This window comes from Pocillopora verrucosa, chromosome 3 (assembly GCF_036669915.1).
Source record: "Pocillopora verrucosa isolate sample1 chromosome 3, ASM3666991v2, whole genome shotgun sequence".
Classification (NCBI taxonomy): domain Eukaryota; kingdom Metazoa; phylum Cnidaria; class Anthozoa; order Scleractinia; family Pocilloporidae; genus Pocillopora; species Pocillopora verrucosa.
The window spans coordinates 30898019-30919223 of NC_089314.1; the positions used below are offsets into that span (position 1 = coordinate 30898019).

Below are 21205 nucleotides of genomic sequence, written 5' to 3' on the forward strand. Positions count from 1 at the left end.
AGAAATCCCTTGTTATTTTGAATCATTTTAAAGAAGCTGTTGTATATTAGTGCGGGGACACAGCCGGGTAAAACGTCCCTTTTCAAAAAATCATCAGAGCTTTGGCAAGCTTTTGATGATAAGTTGGACTATCCTCGGAGACCCAAGGGCTGTGAGTCAGTTTCAAGTCAGAGCGGGAGGGCTTCTCCAGCCATTAAGTTGGATTAAAAGTCCATGGATATAAAACTCGGTCGACCACTTCCGTCTAAATCGACTTTGTACCAGGCTCCCTCATTCTCTTTCCAAGAACCGAAAGCTTCCTCGAAGGTTTCCATTCTTGAGTCAAGTTCATATGGGCTTGATTTTTCCAAAATGTCCCCCATTATCATTGACGTCCGAAGAAAGAAAAATGAACTTAATTTGCTGCTTATGAGCGAAGAAGAGGCGAAAAGGAGTATTGTGGTCTCAAAAATACCGACGACGACTTCGGCTGAGTCGGTCGTCATACATTTCCAGAAGGCAGGAAATGGCGGAGGAGAAATCGATCGTATACACGTTTCCAAGGATGGAATAGCCGTTATCACTTTCGAAAAAAGCGAAGGTTTGCGTAATTTTTCTGTTTTAGGTACACTATTGTTCGTGTCAACGTAAGGGGGGGAAAATTTTTGCCACTATGAAAATCTAATTCAATCCTCTATATAGTTTCATGCTCAGGCGAAAGAAAACGAGAGAAATGAGCAGACTCGGGAATTTAGCGTTATTGTATGAATCGAAATATTCAAAGTATCTGTATACAAGGGAGAAAAGTGATTGAAATGTAATTAAGTCAGGCTATAAAATGGGGGGGGGGAGTATGCTAAAAATGATGCAGTGTCAGAAACACTGCTGTCAATAAACCTGCACTATTTTGTTTATAAAGTGTTTAGGTTTAATATCTGTGTCAACTTGAAATAACAGTTTTATTATAGTCCTTCATGTTGTGCAATCACCCAACAAAAAGTATGAGCTGTCCTCTTTTACATCTCTCTCACATTAAGTACACCATGATGCTTGTGGAATAAAAAAAACCATTTACTTTAAATCAGTAGAACTGCTTTGAATACATATGAGTGTACAAAATTAAGATCAAGAGGACATAGAATTATTTGTTTCAAAATCCAATCCCATTTAATACTGCAGTTTCATTTATATAATTAGTAACAACTAAATCTGGAGATTTATGTTTTTATGTCTTGTCACAAGTGTGGAACAAAGGAAAATTCTGAGACCCCATGAAGAATCGAAACCTGGAGTAACTTGATCTTTTTTGAAACATATTTGTTGTTTTAGTCTTGAAGAAGTCTTGCTTTTTACATAATGTATTGAAATATTTTAAAACTGTGTGATAAAATACTTAAAAACATGACATGGAAAGTATGTATTTTACATTCAACGTTGTACTTAATATGTAAAGTAAGGGAAGAAGAGAGAGTTGCATTCAATCATAAGACCTTTTGCAAAACCGCTAAAAAAACCCAGATAAAATGCCACCTACTGCTTTTCTGCAAGGTATAAACTGTTCCACTATAAGCTAATTGTGTTATTAATTCTCCTTTTTTTATTGTTTTTTTTTATAATTACTGTTATAACTATCATAATAATAACAATTTTTTTCATGCACAGTCATGGCAACAGTGTTGCAGGAGTCCCACACAATTGAGGAATCATCACCACAGTTAAAGGTTTCCCGATTTGTTCCAGATTATCCAGTGGAGGTAAAAATGAATATCAGAGAGCGTGATGTGATCTTAGCCATAATTTGAAGAAAACTAAGACATACTTGTCTTAACCAAGTTAAAACCTGATATTTTCAAGCTCTTTTATTCTGGAATTTCTTCCTTTCAGTTCATTATCATCATCTACCTATCAAAATATGAATCATTTCAAACAGTTGTGAATTTTTTTTCTGTCCAAAGTACTCCAATTTACTATTATAATCTTATATATTTCTTACCAATTACGTCACAGTATTCTAATTCTAGTGATTCTTACGATTCCTTTGAATTTCCATAGGTGTTTCAGAGGGTGAAGGCTCGTGTTGACTTCAGTAAGTTCAATATATCGCTCGAGACATCGCACAACGCACTGAAAGTCATGAAGAATAACGCAAAAGTTGAATGCAGTAGCAGGCCTGATTCTAAGGACCATTATCTCGTTGGAACGTTCGACCAAATTAACACCGCACACAATCTCCTTCGAGACATTTTGAAAGGAGGTTCCGAAGGACGTGTGGGGGAAAACCAACATGCCGATCGCAAGATAAACTTTTCAGAAACCTCTGAAATAGAAGCTGCCAATAATGATTTCGACAGTTTCGAGGTGCAGCCTCTAATCATGAAGCTTCTACATCGGGTTTATGAGACCAGACTTAAAGAGATAAAAGATGTACATGGCGTAAATATTATTTGGGAGGAAAATGCTAATCTAGTTCAGATATGCCCAGCCACAACAGCTAGTGAAACTTGCCATAAAGGAAGCGAGGAGTTCATAAGTCTTTATCAGGACTTATATCCAAAGACGCGCCGAGAGGAAATTGAATTAGAACCTTCCGATAGCAGGGAACTTGCCACCGAGGATATCCGTAATTTGGAAGCTGAAAATAATGTGGTTATTGAGATGAAAGAAAACAAGTTGGTCGTCTATGCGGAGGAAACAAACATTTCTGTTGCAGTGCAAACCTTGAAAAAAACCCTTGGACTGCTGCCAGGTAACCGTAAAGGTACAAGGCGCGGTCTGAGAAATACAAAGAGCAGAAGTTTCCAGAATACACCCTCAGCACAAGTACTCAGCCAAGATCTGATGAATGGAGTGAAGCTCTCCTTGTACCAAAGTGATATCACTGACGAAATCGTGGACGCTATTGTCAATGCAGCCAATGAGTGGCTTTCGCATGGTGGTGGTGTGGCAGCAGCGATAGTACGGAAAGGTGGCCGCATAATACAAGAAGAATCCGATGGAGTAATGGCACAGAGAAGTAGATGTCCACTGAGAGTAGGCGACGCCGTTCATACAGGGGCCGGCACCCTTCCTTGCAAATTTGTTATTCACACGGTTGGTCCAAGGTGGGATGATTTTGACAAAGACAGACGCGTTTCTCTTCTTCGCCTTGCGTGCATTAAAAGCCTCTGTCTTGCAGCACAATTGGAGCTCTGTTCAATTGCATTACCGCCCATCAGCTCTGGTATTTTTGGCATGCCAAAGGATATTTGCGCTCAAGTGATGTTTGCAGCAGTGGAAGAATTCAGCTGCAGCATTGAAGCCGAATTCAGTACTCTTCGTGAAATTCGCATCGTCATTATTGACGACGAAACAATCAATGTCTTTTACGAAGAGTTTTTGAAACGTTACACCTCTCAAGTGACGACTCAAACAAACACAGTACGCAACGAGGGAGAGCCACAGAGTCCCTCCAACATTAGCTCCAATGTCAACAAGCCGCCGTTGCCATCAGAAACAAGGAGCGAGGATTCACACGAAGGCCATGCGAAGGAAAATAACGAGGCTAAATTTCCACAGGGAGATCAACCGAACAAGGGCAACAGCCATCCATCTGACCAGATTTCGAAAGCCTTTGAAGAAGATAACAAGAGTGAATTACATACATCAACGGGCATCGAAGCACTAAACGTGGAAATTCCAACACATGGCGTTGACAGTGAACAAGGCTCAAAAACTCCAGAAATTTCAAAAGAAGAAAGCGCAAACACCACATCGAAACCATCTATGGGTAAAGGAAAAAGCCATCTTGCAATTCGTTTTCCAGATAAACTAGGTGAAAAAGGAAAACCAAAGGCAGAAGCTGATACCTGGAACATTGAGCATGACACCAACGTCGGTAACGATAGTACTAATGCATTTTCATCTGGTATGGCTGTGACGGAAGAAGGCAAACGTCTTGGTGAGGCAGTTAGTGAGGCAGTCAGTGAGGATTCAAATGCCAATCATCCTTCACCAACGGACAAAGAAACAGGTAAAGAGGTAGACGAGTCTGGAAACCAAACTTTAACTCCTAGAAATCAAAGTGAGGAAGAAGAGCCACCTGCAAGACGTCCGAACTCAAACCAAGAGGAAATTTCTGGTTTTAAACTGAGTCACAATGGTAGCATGACAGACCCAAATAGAAATTGCGACGGATCCACTGAGGAATCATTGAGCGGTGGTAAACAACCCCAAAACGACGAGAATACGCATATCCACAGACCTGAAGACGAACAGCGCGACGCAGAAATGGACATGGAGGTTGAACAATCAATATCTGACGAAAAACAAAACGATGTAACCCAGCCACAAAATGCATTGGCATCTGGGCAATCGTTAGACATCAGTGGTCGACAAACAATACAAGAGAGACAAGATCCTGGGGGTGGTGATATCCACGCATCTGGCAGACGCGCTGGCCCAGGTAAGCAAACTACCATACTGAATAAAATCTTGAATGTTTTATAACATCAAATTGAGTGACCCAAAACCAAGCTGGGGGTAAGATAAGAACAATAAAAAGTTTAGTTACAACAATCTGGGTAGCTTGCTAAGTTTGCTTCGTTGTCTCTTTATATCTTTTGGCAACGAATTTGGTTTTTCGTGTGACACGCCCAAACCACAACTTGTATCAACTTGTTATTTTCAATCTGCAGTTATTAAACATATCGCATATCTTTTTTCGTTACTTTAGATCCGGCATTACTCCTCAAGATGACTAAACAGCCTGACATGAGCTTTCGAGACTGCGCCCTATGTATGAATCAGCACCGAAATCCTGTTTACGGACGTCAATGTGGTCATTACTTTTGCAAAAACTGTATCAGCTGTGTTATTGAGAAGATAGGTATTTGTCCACAGTGTTCACAAGAGAAGCTGTTTCCTGGAAACCAGCCTGTTGGATACATGGCTTGGAGAACTGATTCACAACATTCGCTACCAGGTTACGAGGGGTGTGGAATCGTTGTCCTAACCTTTAACTTTCAAGGAGGAATTCAAGGTAGGATTGATTTAGAACTTTATAATCCTTTTAATTTTTTTAAGGGTAGGTTTATTGCTAGCGATTATGTTCTATTTATCTATTCATATACATATCCATAAATTATAATTTCTATTTATCATCATTGTTAGCGGGTTGTAGTTAACAGGTGAAGAGTCATGTGCAATAAATATACACTTGATAAACCATTATTATTATTAGTTTTTATTATTAGTAATAGTTGTAGTAGTATTACCTAGTAGTAGTGGCAATTATCCTATGCAGTGAAAACTTATTGGTGCATAAAAAGTGACTGGGTGATCAATCTGCCAAACAGAAATTCTAACATAAAAGGTCTAAAAAATTATGAATGCATAAATGAAGTTCTCTATTCTATTCTCTAAACGTTTTAATAAAAAGTTGCAATTTTTATGCAGTCGTGATTTTGAACAGTCTGCTTATGTTCAGAGTGGTGCTTAGTACTGCTTTCAGCATTATTTCCAAAACTTGCTTTCCTGCTTTTCCAAAGATGCATGTCATCTCCTTCTCCAGATCTTTGGACCACCCGCCCAGCACATCTATGATAAAATTGAGCTTAGTGACCTTGTACCCTGGGCATAGTCTTGATAACTCCAGTCTCAGCGGCCCATGTCTTTCTTCGCGCGGTTGTCCACTCAATGGCAGCTCATTTCCACCATGAGTACTTTCTTGGCTTTGTGGTCAACAAAACGCGTGTCAACTCGGTTTTCTCGAGCTAACGTATTATTATTATTATTATTATTATTATTATTATTATCACTATTAGCACTACTTTTATTATCATTATAATATTATTATCAATGTCATTATTTTTACGGATTTGTAGGGTGCACGTCTTAATATGTGGACTAAGTTCTTCAGTGAGAGCAACAAAGTTGTTTTAAGATTTAAAGTTTTCACATACGCTTATTATAGGTCCAGACCACACTAATCCAGGAGAGCGTTTCAGTGAACTTTTCTGCTCGGCCTACCTTCCAAATAACCCCGCTGGATTAGAGGTGTGTAACCTGCTGAGACGGGCATTTAATGGACGTCTGATATTTACTATCGGAAGAAGTCCTACTACTGGGGAGAATAACAAGATTGTGTTGAACGATATCGAACTGAAAACAAGTCCAATCGGTGGTCCAGCCAAGTAAGTTAGCTTTTCCAACTGTAAAACTTACTGACTTACGCGTTCTAAACGTACATTTCTGAAACAAGCTCGTCATTGGTTTCGGGAACACACAATTCATTTCCCGAAATATTCGCTCTACTATTTTCATTTTTGACGTTATAGTCAGGTAATACATACCTATACTGCCGAAAGAGATCTTCCTATTAATTTTTTGTTTCCCAATAATTTCGGATGTTAGATCTGAGACATTAGTGATGTTCCCTATTTGCTCTTCTTCCTTACTCTGACTATCAATATGTTTAATAATGTATTCCACCTTACAAGAATTTCTGGGCATTTCGTGCCATATCGAACGATATCCCCGTATTAATTTTTGTCTTTGTCTTGACCATATGTCTTTTTGACTATACAATGATATCGTAAGAATTCACTCATGATCCATCAACCCCGAGAAGTAAGGGTTAAGTTATATTTGCTCTCATTTACCGACCCTTTCCTACTTTTTTTCTTTTCTTATCTCCTTCTAGATGCACACTACCGAGTTTCGAGTTTTCCATCTTCAACGTTATCGTGGAAAAACTCACTTTTTAATGTATACTTTTGCAGGTGCGGTTATCCAGATCCAAGCTACCTTGATCGAGTGAAGAAACAACTTGCTGACAAGGGCATTACACCACTGCATCGTCAAACTTTTGTTTAGTTCAGGGGAACGTCACATGCTCTCAGTACTACCTAACTTGGTTTTGAGATATGATTTTAAATCGTAGACGAAGATGTTGAATATTTTGCCTCGAGCTTAGGACAAAGAAAACTAAATAGTTTCTTATGAGGATTCAAACCCAAGCCATTTCCTGTTTTGCAAGCTTAGCTAAAGAGGACTTGATTGTGAATTACAAGAAAGAAGTTTTTGATAAACATTTTTGGATTTTGTTAACACCATCAAAAGTTTTAACAGGTCAGTCAAGGTTTTGATAATGTATTTCACCTGACAGAAAGAAAAGTGAGAAAAACGAGTAGTTTTGATGTCACGTGTGACAGAACATTAGGTATTGATGCAAATTTGTGCCGATGTGCCAATAGAGCCTCAAATTAACCTTGAAGTCCTCTTTAGTGATAAAATGACGGTATGCATATATTCATATGTTCTTAATTGATCGTGATACCAATTTCTAGTTTGTATCAGCTTACAGGGTTTTTGTATTAGTATTCTTTTTCATAAAGGATTCAGTAAGTTGGCGCCAGTACTTTAAAACTTATCCTTTAATTCTCAATATGTGCGCCTCAGTTACAATAATTAGTCCTGTTCCCTTTTGCAAAATCATATTGTAAATTTAAATTGATGAACGTAATGAGCGAAAGTATGTATTTTTCAGCTCACTTAGCTTTTTCACCAACAGTTTCTTTAGACTGTTGTCAATTTTAGTGGACGCACCTTGCTGGCATAGCAAACTTACTTAAATGTTTTATCTCTTATCACAGTAAAGTGTGGTTTCAACTGTAAACTAAAGGTTGAGTTTGTGCTTTGAGTCAGTACGCTGCTCTGGGTTCCTGTATGTACATGTTATGAGCCGCCTTTTGTGAACTTCTAATTAATTTATATTCGTTCTCTTTCTTGTGGTGTGCTATAGCAGATAGCAGAACTGTGAACCATAACGAAACTCGAAACAACACAATTCGAATTACTAAGTAAAGTTATAATATTGAAAAAGGCCTGATCCTTTTTTTGCTTAAAGGAAACATCCAGAACAATCTGAAAAGGTCAACTGCAGCTTAAATCCTATTGCCTGTCAAATTTAGGCGATTCCATGTAGTTTACTGCCTTTATCGTTTATTGGGATTCGTTCATTTGAAATGACACCTAATATCTTGCAAAAAGAGTATTTAACATCCCGTCATTTTTGGTCGATCAAAAGGAGTACGCTTAGAAAGTCCAGTCCCTGAAATATTTTTCCCCACGTGATTCCCGAAAGGAAATTAAGCATGGGAAGAGTATCACCAAGAGTATATTGGTATTACAGAACTACATTTCAAGAAGGGTACACATAGTTGGCAAATTTTTTTTTTTTTCAGAATGGCTGACTGAATCCTTATAACACAATCTTACCGCACCCAAAGTACATAACTTTCCGAGAATTCTAAAAAGGATTCCGTTTATGTGAAAAGCTAAAACACGATTGAAAACTATACTCTTGCCACCAATAAACCAATTAGTTAGATAATTTTAAAAAGCCCTCTAAGATCAATCTGATCCCAATGATCACTCCACATGTTAAGCCAAGGTGGCCTGGGCACAAATATACACTTCCGCGTCGGACTATACCTTCGTTCTAGTAGCCATGGCTGCTCAATGTCGAAGTTTCTTCGATGATGTCAGAAAAGAATTAGAATGTTGCGTTTGCCAAGAACAATTTGACCAGAACAACGAGCCCAAAATACTCAAATGTCTCCATACTTTCTGTAAATCATGTCTGGAACGGTGGTTACGACAACAGGGTGGAAAGCAGTTAAGTTGTCCGACATGCCGTCAAATCACCGAATGTCCCAACAACAACATCAGCAGCCTTCCATCAAATCTATTTTACAAGCAGATGGTGGGAATTGTTGAGGCTTACCGCGGAAAGGGACGAGAAGACTCGCCACAGTGCGGAAACTGCGACCAACAAAGGTCCCTGAAGTTTTATTGCTCGGATTGCAATTGCTTCCTATGTGAAGAATGCTCCATGGCTCATAAAAAATTGAAAGTGCTTAGTGGCCATCACGTCAAAGAAATTGGAAATTTTGTGTCTAGCGACGCACAAGATTACGCTCGGAAACTGAACGTTTGTAAAGAACACAAAAAAAAAGTTAGATTTTACTGCGATCAGTGTGTAACATGCATTTGTCGTGACTGCGCCATCTTGGAACACCGAGATCACAACTTCGTGTCCATTGACAAAGGACTGGACAAGAAGAGATCAGAAATCGAGGTCAAAATGGGAGACGTTCTGGCAAATGGCTCTAAACTACGAAAGGAAAAAGAATTCCTAAAAGCACAAACGGTGAGAATGAGCAAAAGCATCGAAAAAGCGAAAGACGAAGTGCATCGAGTCGCTGAACGCAACATAGCGTTAATTCGACAGCACGAATCAAGCGTCACGGAACAACTCATCAGCCAAAAAGATGTTTTTGAAGCTGAATTTTCAAATGCTGTATTCCGAATGGACGAAAGACTGACGGAAATAAAGAGCGGTTTGGAATTTTGCAACGACATACTTCGACGAAATAATCTACCGGAGATCTTAAACGTGGAAGAAATACTTGAGCAACGGTTTAAGGAACTTTCTAGGCCTTCTGATGTAAACATGAAACCAAATTGCTCCGAAGTCAAGTATGTCTCAAATGATTTGTTCTCCTTGAAAGAATCTCCAGGGAAAGTGATGACAACCAAAACTGTACCTTCGTTATCAGAGGCAGAGGGTGCGGGACTCACCGAAGGAACTCAAGGTGAAGATTGTGAGTTTACAGTCATCACAAAAGACTCACGTGGTAGTAAAACTCACAGTGAAATAGATGAAATCCTTGTTGACATTACATCACTTCAGATGGGAACAGCCTTACAGGTCAACGTAACAGACTCAAACAATGGCTGCTACACAGTATCATACAAACCTGGAACTGCTGGAGATTTCAACGTGTCAGTGCGCGTTGCAGATGAACCTATCAAAGGAAGTCCGTTCCAGTTAAAAGTGGAAAAAAAAATACGAAAACTGAAAGGTATTCGCTAATAGAGTTATTGTTCATCGATCGATTGATTCACTGAATGATTGATTAATTCATTATCTCCCCTTTCACTCATTTATCTAATTATTTATTTCTCAGTTTACTTATTGACATTACTTTCACTCTGTTATCCCTAGTTAGAATGATAACTGCACACAAATTTGCGTAAATTTGCAACCTCTTCAATTACCCAAATTTCACTAACTCTGATTTCTGAAGTGGCAACATGCATTTGATGATTTATTCAAACTTCAATCTGCCTCTTACAAATTTCAGATCACCAGCCGTTCGGCCTGATCGAGGAGGGAAAAACCTGCCAAGTCTGCTATTATAATGTAGTTCCATTTTTCCAGTTACAGTGTGGACACTGCAAATATTGCAAGGGATGTAAAGAGAAGCTACTCGGCGAATATGATATCTTCTGCTATATTTGCAAACGAAAAGTTTTATTCCTTGGAAATCAACCGACTGGACATATGACCTGTAGGAGAGACTCAGGACCCTCTCTCCCAGGGTACGAAGCCTTTGAAACCATAGTGCTTGGTTTTAACTTCGACAGAGGAATCCAAGGTATGTTAAATGACTATGAATGATTTTCCTAGTGCTGAAGACAGGACTTAACCTCTGTATAACACGATAGGCAAACCGCTTAACTCGAGCCAATTTTTCAAAGCTATTCAGCCAAATTTTATTTGCAAAAACAGAGTAACAGTATCATGATTCATTATAGCCGTTTAATTTCTACAGTTTCTAAAGTACACTCATGCCACCGTAAGATTATTGAAAATATTTTGATTACCTGGTTGTTTCATTATATTTTCATTTAGTTGTTTATATATCTATTAATCTATTTATTGATTTTTCGTGTATTCTTTTGCTAAGAAAAAGAAACGGAGCTAATTTGTTTAGCTGTATGAAATTTGTATTGTAGGTGAAGAGCACCCAAATCCTGGGGTTCCTTATTTGGGTTTATTCTGCTCAGCATATCTGCCAAGAAACCAAGAGGGACAAACATTGTGTGAACTTCTGAGGAGAGCGTTTGACGCACGACTGTTATTTACCATCGGAGCAGACAACACCATCCTGTTTAATGACATTGAACTGAAAACAAGTCGCAGTGGTGGCCCATTTAAGTGAGTCTAAGTCTAAGATGCCTTTGTTTGTTTCTTTATAAACGAATGTCGATTGATGACTCAACTCTGTTTCGTTATTTGTCTGGTTACTTTAGAGAAGCGCAGAAGGAAACAATTGAAAAAACCGATTATTTTTATCTTCGATACTTTTTGCTAGATTTAATCCAATACCTTTTTTCCCTCGTCGATTGAATACTCTCAGTACAGCTGCTATGTGGAGTGCCACCATTTAGCACCAATACTTCCTCTTCATAGAGACTAGTCTGAAAATCAAACTGCAAAGTATATGCAACAAATCTGTTCGGTAGATGAAAATCATCTGCTTTACTAATAGTGCATCCAGAGGTCAAAGACGGTCCTTTTTGTTTCCATTTCTTTAGGTGCGGTTATCCCGACTCAGGATATCTTGATCGACTGAAGAATCAGTTGGCATTAAAGGGTGTAAAATAATGCAAGCCACTGAACTGAACAGGCCACTTCACGAAACTCTTCATGAGATCGGAGAGGGTAACTAGAATGGAAATAAGAATGGTTCAATCTGAGGAGATCAAAACTGATTTAGCGCCAGTCACGAACTTTAAATACGATCAAGCGTTCATGATTCAGATACATCGATTGTGACGTGGTTTTTTCTAATGATGCCTTCAGTTACACAAAATCAATCGACTCTTCGTATTTCTTACTATTCTGCATGCTAAATAATAGTTCTATAATGCTTCAACGAAAATTTTCCATTTGCTGGAGTAAGGATAAGTTCTTCTGTAAATAATTAAACACGGCTTCATTGCCATTTTTAAAAAAATGGCAAAATAATCAAATAATCGACCAGAGAACATGATCTCTATAGTAGGATTACATGTCATGCAAGGTCAAACCGAGATTCAAAAAGTTGAAGCTAGAATAATATTTGACGATGATTTTACATACATCGGTCATGCATGCAATGTATTTCAGTCCTTGCACTCATATCGTGTAGTTCAATCTGGCTAAGATTGGGGTGGCTCATAAGAGTGAACTGAACTGGTACTTTGATTACGTACAGCTACCCATGCAAGAACTTTATTACTATGTATTAACCATATGATATCCTATACAAACGCAAATGAGCCTATTGCAAGTAGAATAAGAAAGATCATAAGTTTTGAGTTCGGTAAAGAAATAGAGAAAGATGTTTTATCGTCTTGTCACGAGCATGCGACAAAGAAAAACTCCTGAGTCCCCACGGGGAATCAGACCTTAGACCGTGGATTCTGCGCTCTGATGCTCTGCCACTTAGCCACAGAGACTCGATGGTGAGCAAGGCCCATTACGAAGTTCAAATATGACACGTGTCCTGTATACTGGTGGGACCAGCACTGGCTTTAGCGTCATGTTTTGTAAGTAGATTAAGAAAGATGGGGGGACTCAGAATTATTTCTTTGTCACACTCGTGACAAGACGAAAAAAAATATCTTTCTCTAGTGTAGTCTTACATACTATTTCAATAAATCTAATACATAGCTTTCATGGACTGCTGGAGTCAATCCACTTTGTCTGCTAGCGCTGAAGGTAGTTACTATTCCGTCACAAAATTTTGAGTTTCCCTGCTACTTAGAAAGCCATTCGTATTAGTCATACCCCACATTCCTCAGTTGCGTAAAGGCCACGCGAAAAGTGGAATTTTTTTATTTGCAGTATGCTCTCATCGAAACTATCAAAAATTATTTCAACTGTTTCACATCTAGTGATCTCCCTTGCCGTAAGTCTGATTAAAATAAGCAAGTTATAAAGACGACATCCTTCCATAGAAATCAGGAAGCGTGGAAACTGCGGTAAGAAATGTGGGGAAAGTGTTTGGGAGGCTCAGCTGCCCGTAAATAAAATAACTTCTGTGTTAAATTCCGAGGGAAGAAACTATAGATTCTGAGTGGCAAAGGCCTGGACCTTGGCCTCTTTAACAACTGAACGTTATGTTATCTAGTGTCTGCACAGATATAGATGACAGATTACATAAAAATGTCCGTAAGACTCGGAAAAAGGTCGCAAACAGGTACGTCTGAGTTTCTTTGAAAATAAAAATTTGGGTTTAACTGTTCATGAGTTCATAGCAGGTACGAACGGACATTTCGCACCCAATGTTTACGTCCCTATTCCAACTTTTGACGATTTTTCCGGTTTTCAAAAAGCTCTTCAGCAAACAACAAATTGCAATCCTTAGTTTGTAAATTGAACAGTGCTTGATCAATCCAAATTGATCGAGAAACGTGTTTGTCGCCAGTTACTGATGTAAAATCCTTTTGAACTCAGAATGCACACACACATGTTAACCTATATGCGACGTATAGGATTGATTGACGTGCTCTCAACCGTGCATTGGACACAGAACGTTCTGACTGTGTATTGATAGTGCATAAACACCGGCATAGTGCATTTACCAAAGTCTGTTTTTAAAAAAAAGGAACATTTTTTATGCGTATGCTCTGTGGAGGCTTCTGTAAAGTCATTGGTGAGAAGCATGTGCGTCTTATGGTCGGCGGTCCCTATTCTGAGGAATGCATTGCAGATAGTATAAGATCTAAGGAGACAATCAGAAACACCTCCCGAGACATGTGGGTATTGCTGCCAAATACGAATTAGTCGACTGAAAATTATACATAAGATTATGTTAGATTGTTTGAAATTGACAAAAACAAAACACTTTCATGTGACCAATAAGTGTAAAGAAATATAAAAATTCATGCCTATTAACCTGTGATTAATCGTCTGGCGCTCATGGCGATATACAAAAATAAAAAAATGTTCATCGTGGCCAACCTTTATGTTCCTATCTATAATTGCAGTTTGAATGATCTGGTTCATATACGAGAGCTCTAAAACTATACAACATAAACATGCTTGGTAACATAACTGTGATAACACTTAAAGTATCCCGCAACACAAATTTTTGATCGATATTTACACTGATCAAAACTTATCACTCATCCACTCAAATTATTGACGGTGAAAGGTTATTTCTCTGAATCTGGTTCCAAGGTAACGCACTAAACAGCTGTGCAGGCTAGACTAGCGATGTATTTACGTTAATTACAATATTAATAACTTCAACGCTCCGTCCAAAAGGAAAGTGCATGAAAAAAAAATCCGCTGCACAGGAAATGCGCCCACGCTCAAGTACGAGCGCGCGTTAGTTTTCAACTCTAATTAAGTTACTTTTACTTAATTTTGGAAAATAGTGTAAACATTTTACAGCTCGTCGATTTTCGCAGCAAGAGGTTCACATACTGATTCCGCTGAATCTAAGAGACCTGTCATCGTTGGGGCATCGGGTATCTATAAAATTGAATTGAACGGAAGAAGAACTGACAGTAAAGGAAACCCACTCAATAACTGTAACCACGATGCGAGAGAAGGCGATACTTTACCTCCACGGTCCAATCGATCTCTGTTTTGAAAAACAGTCAATTTTGTTAAGTATTGCTAAGTGGATACTTGACCATCAGTTGTAAGGTACGCAGATTGTCTTTTATGTGACGAACAGTCCTACGGTACCAAATAACTTAAGTATGGCATTTGAGCTGAGAAGTTGTTTGACTGAGGGGATAATGCAGCTCTTCAAGATGTTATCATTAGGGTGTCACTGGTTCAATCAAGCAAGAAAAGAAAAAGGCAAAAAGTACTGGTTGTAACTTCACGATAAATGTTGAGAAATTAAAATAGTTATTGGCAGAACCACACGGAGATTTGGAAACAAAGGATTCACGCTGTTATAATGAAGACACCCCTGCAAGACTCATCAAGCACTGAAAAATGCTCTGTGATAGGTTTTTTTTCCGACTTTTATAACGTCCAAAAAAACATTTTTAATTCTTAACCACTCAAAACTAGCTGTCACTAAATAAAGTGTAATTAGAGCGTAATGTAAAAAAAAAATTTAACTAGGAAATAATGATAAGTGCAGTAAAGAAACTATGGATGAAACGATAATGCTGTTTTTGCTAGGTTAGATTGTATTCAATAATTCTAAAACATATTTCCCTATACCTTAAATGCAATCTGGAACAATATTGCATTTAACGCATAATGAGAAACTTGAAAAGAGTTGACAATGTTTCCACTACAAACGCTCTCCAACAGGACTGAAAAACCAACACCGAATTTTTTCTCACTGCAAAACCTTGAAGACTTGGTCATGTTGAAAGAGCTTAAAAGTACTTCGGAGCCACTTGTAGATCATCGTTTTCAAGACACCTTCACCTTTTAATATTGGCGATAAATATAAACATGAAAGATGTTTCTATTTAAGTGTTACAACAAATTTTCGTTATTAGGCTACCGTTTTGTAAAAAGGCCTTGTAAAGTACTTGTGGAGAGATACACTATTTCCATAAGGGCTTTGGCATATCTCGGCAAGTATTTGCAATAACTTAAATTTCGCTAAAATATATACAGATCATGCACATGTTTGTGTTGACAGCGCAGGAAAATCTCAGATAAAAAGAAAACCAATTGCACGATCAATCCAATGAACTAACGAGATTCTTCACAAATTCAATCACCCTTATGTCACCAATGATACCCATGTGGTCTGCATTTGAAAATGACTTAGTAACTACTTTCTGTTTCTGTTTACCCACAAAGCTCTGACAAGCCTTTAGGCTGCGAATGTTTACAGTCCCATCTCCATCTCCGAACAATGTCTTAGGAAATGTATCAGGAAACTCATCTGCTCCATAAACAAACTTTTCAGGTGTTGGTACTCCTGTGCCATACAGGCAATACAAAGGTACATTGGGTGGGTCATTGATCCAGATAGGTGGAACCTGTCGACTTATGTTAATGGCATCTGGATAGTGAATGTCATGAAAAAATTTCTCTAAGTTTCCTAATGAGTAGTTTAGATTGGCTGTTTGAACAATGATCTGTGGAGGAAAGACAAGGATGTAAAGAGCAGTAATTTTATGCACAAGAGAGTCACACATAGAATGTTGCAATTTTCATGACACATTAATGTAACACTTGGTGAAAGTGAATGATGACATTTTTTCAGTCTGCAATACAGGCAGAGTTGGTTCTCGAACAAAAAAGAAAAAACAATTTTGAGTATTCTGAACAGGTTCTGAACCCAAAGGTGACCTTCCAACTTGATACTAAAATCAGATGCTGTTAAATAAATGAAACTTGGAACTAAAGGCAGGAAGAAAGGTAACAGTGAAACTCAAGTTAAGAGCACTGTGAATTGCCTGTACTGTGTCACTGAAAAACATCTCTCACTTCCATGAAATTACATTTACAAAGCCCCACCAAACTATCTAGAGCTTCTACATACTCTAAAAGAGTAAATTTTCCTTGACAGTAATGTCTACAACTACTAAACAAACACAAGTTTGGAGGAAAAAGGTGACAAAAGAGATGAATTAATTTACAATCACTTTCTCTGTAATTCTCTATTTGTCCCATTGGATATTTTCAATTTCTCACACACAGTCTTCCTGGGCACCTTGTGAAGGGTTTTCATGGTAAAACGTAGGAGTTTAGTGCCTAGTAACAGTAGAATGTTCTCCTTCCCATTGGCCACTGAACTGTCTGTGCTGTGTGGCTTGCATAAGAGATGCTTTCCCCAATCCGCAAGAATGTTTGCATATATGCAAAAAAGTCAGGAATTTTATCTTTTATCTTGATTTTTGAGTTTAAATTTGACATACATCAATTGCTTTTTTCTTTGAAAATAAGTTACTTAAATGGCCTACTTTCATTAGAGCTTGTTTATTGGAGAAGATGAAAATTTAATGTGCATTCTGTTTGCTTTCCCGGTTTCTCCAAAGTTCTAACTTATGCATATGAATGCATTACACTGAGAGAATAATGGGTTGATAAAAATAGCACAGGCCGATCCAAATTTAGTGAGAGAATTCTACTTGATTTGTGGTTTGTTCCCTTAAGCTCTGATGCCCAGTGGATCACCTGGATGCTCAATTAGACTTTATCACAGTAATGCCTGATAACAAAGATACCAGTTATTTTGTCATTAATGGTAAGCTGCAGTTTAAATAACTTGTACCAACTCTGCACTCACCTCCTCTGCAGACCAAAAATCTTTACTGGGCATCAAAAATGCAGAGCTCTCATAAGTTCGTAAAACTGGCCTGAGGTTCAGTGGCTCAAGAACAACATCTGGAAAACCAAGGTTGGTTCCTGAAGCATATATACGCATTAGCTTGGCTGAACCAGCCCATGCCCCAGCAATAGTTACCCAAGCCCTTATGTGTGTGTCCTTCCATTCCTGAGACATGTTGTAGAGAAAGTGATGAGTATACGGACATCCCAAGCTGTGAGACAGCAAAACAATTTGTGTCTTATTGTTTTTCAAGTATGTGTCTTCTATTAGAGCTTTCAAGTTGGCAAAGTATTCCAGAGCAGAATCTGAAATAAATTGTTCAATCAAGAAGTTAATGAGAGGCTGGAAACTTAAAAATTTAGGTGTTCAGGTCAAGATGAAAAATACATTTGTCATATGCTTAGTTCAATAATTTGAATTTGTTAATAATGATAATAAGAAAGGCCACTAGTGTCCTTTAATTCTTGATATGACTGATAAATAATTCTCCCATTCTCCTGCTGCACTCTATCTAGTAGGTACTTAAACATTGGGTAACATACAGGGCCTGGTGGTTTAAAGCTGGGTTACAATAACCCAGGGTTAATGTGACATCTGATTTCAGATCTAATAGAGCATTTAGAATTTGATTATTGGATGTTCTAGAAAGAAAATATAGAAAATTATCTCCAAAAGGCTTTTGAACAAATTAATAAAGAAACCTGGATAAACATTTAACCTAAGGTTAGTGCTAAACAACATTTGAACAACAGGGTCTGATGTATTTCACTAAATCGACTTTCCTGTATTCTACAAGTCAAACTCCTGTACATGGCAAAAGTCAGTGGCTAGGAAAAACCACAGCAACCAATGAATGTAATCAATTAAACATTGTTTTGTACTGTTAAAAGAACAGAGCTTGCAGTTTTCTCAAGATACAGCAACTGATATACAAGACAGCAATTTACTGTAGAAACTATGATTTGAGCACAGAGGTGTTGTTCACTGAAACTGTGTTAGAGAGTATTGGTTCATCAAATAAGTCAGAATAATTAAGAAACAATCACATAAGTTTCAAAGTCAGTGTACTTACTTGGTGCATATCTGAAGTCAAATGGTGCAGCTCGCAGTGATATATTCTCCTCAAATCCAATGTTTTCCAGAGCAGCCACCATTTCAGCAAAATACTCTCCTGGATGATAAAGAGAAGGATCCAAATAGGAAACACCTTTGGTTGTTCCAAAATATGGAACTTTTACCTCAACTCCAGGTGCATTGCCCATCCTTTGAGATGTTTCATTAAAGGCAAGCCTTAAGGAAAATAAATTCAACATAATTGTGTGACTCTTGGAAAGTCAGCACAAGTATAGATACAGGCATAAATTAAAAAACTTTTGGGTCACTGTCTTGAATTTCTGCTATGTTTTTTCATGTACATTATTAACAAGTAATAACATGATTGCGATTTGGTATGAGTAAGCACTTATAAATATTTTAAAGACTACAAACTGCACTTACCCTATGGGCTCATGTACTTTTGTTGTCTTTGAAAAATTTGCTTGTGCTTAAAAACACCAAATTGCACACAAAAATCATGTTGACTACACATTGCACTTGCCCTATAGGCTCATGCAGTTTTGTTGTCTTCGAAAAATTTGCTTGTGCTTATAAACACCACATTGCACTTGAATCATATTGTTACCCAAAAGGAGCACTTCTGTTGCCTGTATAAGGCTAGAACAGCTTAAAGTTTCATTTATTATCTTTTTACAGTTAAAGATAAATATTCTATATTTTCAATAGATCCATTGCTGTAATGTTATTCTTACCACCCATAACAACCTGATTGTTTATTACTTGCACCATGCTAAGTGGGGTCTAACAGTGAATTGCCACTGTTAAATAACTAAATCTGGATCAAGCATATCGTTGGTATTAAGTTGAAAATAGCAAGAGTTTGGTGTAAGCTTAGTACAGGTTTCATTGTGTAACTTTAACAGATGATCAAGAGTTGCTGTTGTACCTACAATTAAATCTAAATAGTCAACCTATCAGAAGTTTGGGACAAAAAAAACTGAGTGCCTTTAAGGAATAAAACCAATTTTTTTGGATTCCATGCTCTTATACTATATCATTAAGAGAAGGGAACTCAGCGGTGAGCAAGGCAACCACCAGGTACACATGAGATGTGTGTTACAAACAGCAGGGATCATCTATGTCACAAGTGTCATATGAATAAATAGCATTACAAAAGTGGTACATTTTGAACTCAGCACTGGATTAAAAAATTTATCTTGGTTTTTCGTGACAGATGTTGAAATATATTTGGTGAAATCTCACATGTTAGCCCAGCACGTGAAAGAAGTGAATAAAGCTTACCTTATGTTGTCTGCCCAACATCCAATAGCTCCTGGCAACATTGACTCTATGCTAAGCCACAAGTCAAACCAGGAACTTGAAGTTTTTTCACACCACAAGTGTGGTACTGTTGACTTGTTAATACGGGCCTGGAGTTGACTACCTCCATCTCCTGGAACTGCATAATAAACAAGAAGTCCAGGATGATTATACTTGTAAAACCGAGATGCCGTTAGCAGTGCTAGCTCCTCACCTCATGAGAAATCATCAATAGTCATTGGTGACTGATGAAAAAATACACTTGAATGAAATTGTTGGAGTGGGTTGTTCAATTCAAGGTTTACTTTGCAACAGATAGCATGGCCAGAAAAAGAATTATACAGCAATATGTAATTAAGTAAATTAAAAGTCAATTCATGATCAATTCAATGTGATTGACATACAGATGTGCAGTGCAGACTGGTATGATTTTAGAAAAATTTAATAGTTATAAAACCAATAAACAGGTGCGATGTAAACACACTACGTGTGAGACCAAACCAACAAAATTCGATAATTTTACAAAACAAGATGATGGTGATAATGCTGTTAACACTTCACCTGTTACAATTTCTACAGCATAAAATGGCAAAATAGAAAATTATATCCAAATGTATTGTAAAACACACGAGAATGTTATTCACAAAGCAATTATGAATTACTAGGGAACACTTTTGAATAACTCCATATTAGACTCAAGTCCCCAGTGTAATATATGAGTTTCGCTATGAAGAATGATGCATGTTATGCGAAAATCTTCAGAAATCTTACCAAGAAAGGTATCCTTACCAACAAATCGCGCAATAGACGAAGACTCGCAAGGCAAAAATAAACAACACTGTTAATCGATCTTCCTGCGGTGAACGCGACATTTCATTGAGGGCTATTCGCTTACTTGTAGATTGTCTGCATAATTTGTAAATACTGCTTACGCAACATCTTTAATGAATTCGAGTTTCACCAGATTTCAAGCTAAGCAATCAGATTTTACTCATTACCCTACTCGCTATTTCCGTTGCCGAAATATAAAGCAGTTAGACTGTTAGTTATAAATTATATGGGAGTTATTGAGGAAATGATCTTGGATCGCGAGCAAAGAAATACACGGCGAGTCGCGAGTACAGTAATTTATCAGAGTCGATTACCGCCTTCAAAGAGAGCATCGTTGTAAATAAATAAGACCACCCACAAAGTTGATTAGTACACTACTTACCAATAACTATTGGTACCTTTGCTTCAATCAAGGCAAAATCTCCGAGAAGGAAAACTAACACCGTAAAGAACAACATCGCTTTGGCCAACGGCCAGCACGGGCTCTCGCCGTAAACTCTCTGAATAATTTGAGTCTAGGGTACAAAGAGCCAGCGGCTAAATCAATTGACACTCCTCCGCATACTCCCCCCTTGCTCATTTTAGCTCCTTTTCAAAAGGTCCCATGATGCGCCCTTCTTTCACCGAAGCGACTAAAATACTAGTAAATTGAGTAGGTGAGTTATCAGCAAAAAGTGAATCTAATAATAATTAACGAAAGATGAACTGCACATACTCTTGTGCCGGAAGGGAGAAGGAATCAGGAAAAAGCTGACATTTTAGAGAAGGAATTTTGGATTGATGGCTGGAGCGGCTCATTTATTTAATTGTACAATTTCTTTTTCAGGAGTTAGCCGAGAGAGAGGATATTTTAAAGTTTTGAAAAAGTGTGTCAGAAAAAA

General features: G+C 37.9%; 2 protein-coding genes across 2 annotated transcripts; one reads left to right on the forward strand and one right to left on the reverse strand.

Annotated features, from left to right (window-relative positions):
* Positions 1-207: 207 nt before the first annotated feature.
* On the forward strand, positions 208-13097 carry LOC131787802 (uncharacterized). Its single transcript, XM_066163652.1, has 11 exons — positions 208-580; positions 1642-1733; positions 2032-4420; positions 4691-4996; positions 5930-6149; positions 6738-6830; positions 6995-7086; positions 8406-9884; positions 10167-10460; positions 10822-11023; positions 11404-13097. Exons 1-11 carry the CDS (start codon positions 214-216, stop codon positions 11471-11473), a joined length of 5604 nt encoding a protein of 1867 aa, XP_066019749.1. The 5' UTR covers positions 208-213; the 3' UTR covers positions 11474-13097.
* Positions 13098-13812: 715 nt separating this feature from the next.
* On the reverse strand, positions 13813-20839 carry LOC131787805 (lysosomal phospholipase A and acyltransferase-like). The gene is made up of 5 exons (XM_066162955.1): positions 20707-20839; positions 19476-19632; positions 18190-18407; positions 17076-17422; positions 13813-15921 (listed from the first exon to the last, which is right to left on the reverse strand). The coding sequence occupies exons 1-5, from the start codon at positions 20780-20782 to the stop codon at positions 15517-15519; spliced, it is 1203 nt and encodes a 400-aa protein (XP_066019052.1). The 5' UTR covers positions 20783-20839; the 3' UTR covers positions 13813-15516.
* Positions 20840-21205: the final 366 nt, after the last annotated feature.

Coding starts and splice junctions, on each gene's coding strand:
- LOC131787802 (XM_066163652.1), top strand. CDS start 214: ATGGATATAAAACTCGGTCGACCACTTCCGTCTAAATCGACTTTGTAC. Junction 6,831..6,994: donor CATCGTCAAACTTTTGTTTA/GTTCAGGGGAAC, acceptor CTGTTTTGCAAG/CTTAGCTAAAGAGGACTTGA. Junction 10,461..10,821: donor CTTCGACAGAGGAATCCAAG/GTATGTTAAATG, acceptor TTTGTATTGTAG/GTGAAGAGCACCCAAATCCT.
- LOC131787805 (XM_066162955.1), bottom strand. CDS start 20,782: ATGTTGTTCTTTACGGTGTTAGTTTTCCTTCTCGGAGATTTTGCCTTG. Junction 18,408..19,475: donor TGTTGGGCAGACAACATAAG/GTAAGCTTTATT, acceptor ATTTTCCTTAAG/GCTTGCCTTTAATGAAACAT. Junction 15,922..17,075: donor ATTTTTGGTCTGCAGAGGAG/GTGAGTGCAGAG, acceptor TTTCCTCCACAG/ATCATTGTTCAAACAGCCAA.